The following is a 6,661-nucleotide window of genomic DNA, read 5'->3' on the forward strand; positions in this document are numbered from 1 at the left end:
CTTTCGATACAGGTCCTCAACTTAAAAATGAAAAATAAAATGAGTGTGATCAACCATGATCCAGGTTTTTAGTCTGCTGTGGAAAAATGCAGATTTTCTCCTTTAAAGGAGAAAAATGTAGGAAAGCACGAGTATCCCCTTACAGGCTGGGAGAGTTCTAGCCTGCAGGGGGCTGAGGAGAGCGAGACGCAGGGGACATGACATGCATGTGTGTGTGCACACAAGCACGTCCCGGAATACAGCCCCAGGCAGTGTTGGACAGTAGCTCCTGCGGGTAAGTCAGGGAGTGGGGTTTGGGGGCGGGGTATAAGTGACACAGGTTGGGGGCAAGGGGTGCAAATTGAAATGGTGGCAGCCATGGTGAAGGAAGGCGGGTGGCAGTTGGCGCTGAATCATAGAAAATTAGGGTTGGAAATGACCTCAGGAGGTCATCTAATCCAACTCCCTGCTCAAGGCAGGACTATCCCCAACCTGCTGAGGGCATTGCCCAGCTCAGGCAGTGCCTGGAGACGGGACAAGACTATATGACCATGGCACGAATGGGCGGCCATGGGGCCGGTAGGGAGGCTGGCTCCCCAAAACATGTCAGGGGAGCATTGCTGGGCACAATGCCACCACCGGTGCCACCACCGCTGGAAGCCCCATGCCAGCCAAGCCACTATGGCAAGGCACCCCTTGCCCATCCAATGACAGCAGCACAGAGTTGTGCCCCGTCACTGCTGCCAAGTGGACAGGGAATGCCTTGTCATGGTGGTGCAGGGCTTCCAAAAGTGGCTGCACCAAGCCTCCTGGCCCCACTCTGCCCTCCCATGCTGGATCCCACCCACTGGGCTATAGAGGCCCCTAGTGGGAAGACAGTAAGATTGGAAGCCCAGAGTCCCACAGCAATCAGCCTGCATCATCCCCCTCCCCTAACTGCCCCCCTCCCCCAACTGGCTGCACTCTGCTTGGCTCTGCTCCAGGTTGGGAGTGAGGGGCACCAAGCCTGGGGGGAGAAGGAATAGGGGGCTGTGGGTCAAGAGTGAGAGGCAACAGCATGGGCCCAGCACCAGCATATCACATTTGCTCGGCACCACAAAGTAGCAGGAGAACAGCCTCAGCTGGGCCCACATCCTCAAAAAGGCAAAATACATAGATAGGTATTATAATGACTGAGGTACTGGTAGGCTTCCAAATTGCTTTAAATTTGTAAATATATCAACAAAACTGTGTTCAACTACCCTTTATGTATATTATATAGAGAATTTGGGGGATGGGGGAGGTTAACAGAGAAAACCAGGATCCATGGTGGTCAAGCAGAAACTACTAAAAAGCAGGATGAAATTAATTTAGTAAAAAAACCCAAAAACCGCATCATCTCAATTTTTTCTACGTATTTTTGCTTTTACTACAGCTGTAAAATGCTCCTCACATTAAAATGCAAATGATTTTAAATTCGTGACAGAAGGAAATTCATGCATGGTCTACCAGTAAAACACCACAAAAGTCCTACTGGAAGAAAACTCTGTCATGTGGACTGAAAGAATTCAATAAATTTATTTCTTACTGGTGTCATTTTCCTCCCTCAATCATAAGATGAGACACCTGGATTATAATGAACAAAGGAAAGCTTGCTCTTTCAGTTAGCTGAAGTTGAGATTGTTGCAAAAAAGACATGGGAAATAGGCAAAAGGTGCAAGTTAAAGTACTGTACCCACGGCATATTTTATGGCTCTATACAAATACTTCAAAGACTTCTGGCATCACAAGATGCTAGATGAGAAAAATGAGCTACTATTCTATAAAGCTGTATAGGGAGTGCAACACAATGCATTACAGAAGAATAGACAAAAACACCAAATACCTAATACTGATGGATCAACTAATTTTTTGGCCTCAAGATAATCCATCCTGAAAGGACTGTCCTATATGCCCTAGTCAGGAACAGGTGGGGGAAAAAAAGAAAAAAAAAATCTGAGAGACCAGGTAGCTATGTTTGACACAGAGCTCAATAGTTTAAAAAAATCTGTAGTCCAAGGTCTTTCATATAAAGATAAAACGGAACTAAGATTGTGTATCCTTGTCTCTTCCATTCTAATAATTAGTACTCTGCAAAAGAAACATAAGAATGGAAGAAATGTAATTAGAACAACTGGCAGTGACTCATTTAACCTGCACATCAACCAGGATGGATAACTTCTAGAAAAGCACTCTAAATACTGTTTCCATGAGAACAGTAACACACCATAGTGACATTTTAAAGACATCTTTTCCCTAGCAAGTATTCTGCATTTAAAATATGGAAATCAGCATTAAATTTAACTAACTTTATTTCTTCCTATATGCGTATTTCTCTTGTTTTATTTATCCTATTTCTAAATAAAGGTGTTTTACAATATTATCAGGAGGACAATATCAATTTTTTGATAAAAATCCATTATTAAATTCTGTAATAATCCCTTGTCATTTTCCATAACAAATAGGGTAACAGTAATATCCAAGCCTGTTTTATCAAACAAGCTACTGAAACGCCTCTCACTATATTTGTTTAAATATATTCAGGATACATTGCCAGAATGAAGAAAAATATTTTTTAAAATTATACAGAAATGAACCAAGGGGCTTTAGTTAATAACATTACTGCTACTGGAAGTGAAGAGCTTCCCAGTATCACTTTACTACAAAAGGTCTGTTGGGGGGGGGGGAGAGTCTCTAATTGGAAATAAACCCTCTAGCAGAGGTTTGCTATTTGTTAGTCTAGCAGGTAAGTAGGGATGATTGGTTTTTGATGTACAGGACTGTGTGGACTCATCTTTTTTGCTGGTGCATGTGGGGAAAAAATCTTGCCTAGAGAGGACAATGGTAAAAGTGACATTACCACACTACAGCTGGTAGTGCAGAATGATGGGTGTATTTTATGGTTTGGTGTTGTAGGAACATCCCTTGGAGGCAACAAGTATGAAGAGTCCTACGTGGGAATAAAAGGCAGAAATACTATGAGAATAGTAGTAGATATGAGAAGTTTACATGCTTATTTGACTCTTACCTTCTTCTACTTCATCCTCCTGTGGTGATAATGGACCCCCTCCACCCATTGAGCTGACTGATTCTTCATCTCTGTCAGACTCCCGCTGTAGACTTACAACTTCATAAATTGCATCTCCAGAACTCGTATGGCTTTTTTCTTCAAACTAAAAACAAAATGAGAGTTTAATGTAAGGCCCTTGCATTCAACAACTACAGTTTCAGTGGTAGTCACCTAGTATGGGAACAGATTATAACACTGCTGAATATAAGGTGAAGAAATATTAAAATACAAAGAACAATTCTTTCCAAAGCTCTCTTTTCAACCACCACCTTCAATGCAACTGTAAAATAATTTTAAAATACTTCATCATTCTAAATTATCCATACTGAGAGGAGGTAAAAAGGTGAACAGCTGTAGGAAAAGCATACCAAGAATGAATGAACAAGAAAAAATAGTACTTGGGAAATTGTAGCAATAGTAAAAATAGAAACAAAATATTTAAGATAAAAATGTAAGTTTGTAAAAGTGATTACAGTTGTTATCAGGTAGGCAGTCTGACACCATAGGAACTACAATATCCCTAGTGAAAGCTATGTTCCCAGGATCCTTCCATAAAGTTGATTGCATGCAAGTACAAATAAACCTGCAGACCTTGAAGAACAGCTGAAACGTCTGCCATTTTATTTCCCAAGGCAAATGAAGGTGACTGCATTTATCTGTAAAGCCCTTCAAGGTTTGTGTCCTGTGCACTTATGCTTTAGCCAGTACTTGAAATTAGCAGGAGGCACTCAAAACTGAAAATTTGTTTTCTCCGTGATCTGACTTAACTTCCCAGGCAAACTGCAAGGAATCCCTAAGTACAATGTACCTGCACCTTGACCACTGTATATATTAAGTCTAAACTTAAAAACCATTGTTTTTTTTAGTATGTCTACATTAACTGCTAGGAGAAAAGAATTGGAAACACCTGGAGTGTTCCTGAATCTTTTCCATTACACAGCCCAGTTCATTATACACTTCTTTACCCCCCTCCATGCAGACCAGTAATGTTTTGTACTAAAATTATTCAAACTGCTGTGAGTTCCTGTATTTTTATAAGGCTGTGTAATAACACAACCAAATGGTGGCTTTAAGTAAACTGGAACTAAAGGGAAGCCAAAACGAACATTTAATGCCCAAATTTAGATCAGTTTTCAGACTGCTTTATCCTCCGCAAAGTTTACATAATCAGTTAAAATAAGGTCAGTTTTCATACAGGCTAAAAATGTCCCATCAACATCAAATAGCAAAATGAAGCAGTGCTAGCATGTTTTGCTTTTGAACCAAATTTAAGTATATGAAAGAAAAAGGTGAACGGGTTTAGATAATGTATTAACTTGATTTATCTTGTCAGCCAAAAAAATAAGTTAACATAAATTATAATGTAAACCAAGGGCCTGACCACTTATCAATGAAGAACCCATGGCACCTTTTCAGCTTTCTGGCTGCATCAAATAGCTTCTGCTGTTTCATGTCCAGTTTCTGGAACTCTTGCACTGGATAGACAGAATCTGGAGGGTCTGTGCTTACAGCTGAGTGTTTTGCACCCTCGGCAAGTAGTATTTAGTAGGGCTGTGTGAAACAGCACCATTCCATTTTTGACTGAATGGCGTTTCGTTTTGAAACTGCTGTTCTGTTTCATTTTGTCGAAACAGTTTTGCTGTTTCCCCCATAGGCTATAATGGGGAAGCTCGAAACAGCCTATAACTTTGTCATTTCTGGCCTGATTTGGATGAAACTTGCAGGAATGGTAGCCCCTTCTGAGGGCACAAAGCCTGCCAAGTTTCAAAGAGACAGGTGCAGGGGTTTCAGGGAAACTGCACCTCAAAGCGCTGAAAACAAAACTCATGTCAAGTTTATGTGGTAAGCCACAGCGGGGTCAAAACTGCAGGCGTGATAGCCCCTGCTGAGGCAACGAAGCCTGCCAAGTTTCAAGGAGATAGGTGCAGGAGTTTGGGGGAAACCTGCACCTCAAGCTGAGGACAAGAAAACTCGTGACACGGGTGACACTGTGTGTGTTAAGGCGCAGCAGGGTGAAAGCTACAGGCTTGCTAGCCCCTGCTGAGGCCACAAAGCCTGCCAGCTTTCAAGGAGATAGGTGTAGGGGCTTCTGGGCTCTGGGGCCCTGCACCTGGCTGCTGACAAACTCGTGACATGGGTGCTTGTGGGACTGTGTCTTGGGGCACAGGGGGGTGAAAACTAGAGGCCTGCTAGGCCCTGCTAAGGCCACAAAGCCTGCCAGCTGTCAAGGAGATTGGTGCAGGGGGAGTCTGGGGCCCTGCACCTCTAGCTGCTGACAAGCAAAAGTTACCCACATGAGTGGGTAACACTGCGTGTGTTAAGGTGCGCCCTCATTCATCTGACACCAAGGCAGAAAGCAGGGCAGTTCAAACAGTGCTGCCTTCTTGGCAGCTTTTCCATCCTTCCCCCAGAGCACTGGGATTGGAAGGGCCCTCAGGAAAGGATGACACTCACTGGCCAGCTACAAAGTCAATAATGAGAGCACTCCTTTCCCCACCCTCCTTGCTTTAGTTTCTGTTTCCCTGCAAGCAAGCCCAACTTGAGCTTTGAAACATGAAACGTTTAGAAAATTTCAAAACATTTTGACTTGCCTCGTTTCGTTTCAAGGCTGTTTTGAAGCTCTCTGTTTTGTTTCGATTTTGCTGTTTCGAGCTCAAAATGAGTTGAAACAGCTGGCAAAATTTTGCACAGCCCTAATATTTAGCAAGAAAATACTGTTTTCATTATTAGTTTATATGATGTTAATCTCCCCAGATACCCATGTCAAGTATTTGCAAAGCACTTGTGCAAGAAGGTGCCTCTTGCTCTTGATTATCTTATTTAGCATGGTCTGGTAAGCTTCCTTTTACAGGAATGGAAAGAAAAGTTAAAGATAGTGCAGCACCATGGCTTTTGCATTACGTGGAATCCCCACAATAATATTCAGAAATCTGTTAATGTTGGAATTTCTAATTCCACTTTCAAATGTGTTCCAAAGTTCCAGACAGGCACAATACACATTTTAAAAAAATCACTAAGCAGCCAACACTTGAGAATCATTATTACCAAACCATTGCAACATTGCAATATGCCTAGAAATCAACCTGCCCAACCATAAACTGGTCAGTTCAATTCAAATGTCCTTTGATGGCATACACCCTACTTCAGGAGCGGGCAATTATTTCAGCAGGAGGGCCACTTAACAAGTTTTGATGAGCCTTGGAAGGTCACATGGGTAGCCCCGCCCCTGAGAGCTGCCCCACCCCCCGGTCACTATATTGGGACCAGAAGTCCCACCCCCTAGCCCCTGACCTTTGCCACCAGAAGTCCCTCTCCTTACTCCCCAGAAATACTTCTTTTGGGAGGGGGGCTACCATCTTAGAACCAGAAACAAACTAAATCATACACCTATGAAAATATATTTTAATAAAGAAGTCAAACACCTACTAAAATATATTTTAATTTTATTACAAAAATATCTGTCATGATGTGTTTGTGTACTGTATATAGAAGGGATTGCATAACAACTCAAAATAAAGTTGCACCCTTATATTGTGGGGGTGGTGTATGGTGAGATGTAGGGGGTGTGGCTGTGCAGGGGGGGAATAGGGTACA

The 6,661-nt window shown here is 42.4% G+C and overlaps 1 protein-coding gene across 3 annotated transcripts in view; it reads right to left on the reverse strand.

Moving 5' to 3' along the window:
- Positions 1-6,661, reverse strand: part of RABGAP1L (RAB GTPase activating protein 1 like) — a 559,138-nt gene that overhangs the window by 513,118 nt on the left and 39,359 nt on the right. For all 3 annotated transcript variants that reach the window (XM_019501851.1, XM_019501852.1, XM_019501853.1), the window contains exon 10: positions 3,026-3,170. In XM_019501851.1, the coding sequence (XP_019357396.1) occupies positions 3,026-3,170 (145 nt within the window). The remainder of the gene's footprint in view (positions 1-3,025; positions 3,171-6,661) is intronic.

The sequence above is a fragment of the Gavialis gangeticus genome, unplaced genomic scaffold (genome assembly GCF_001723915.1).
Source record: "Gavialis gangeticus isolate Ggan-Ray unplaced genomic scaffold, GavGan_comp1, whole genome shotgun sequence".
Taxonomy (NCBI): domain Eukaryota; kingdom Metazoa; phylum Chordata; order Crocodylia; family Gavialidae; genus Gavialis; species Gavialis gangeticus.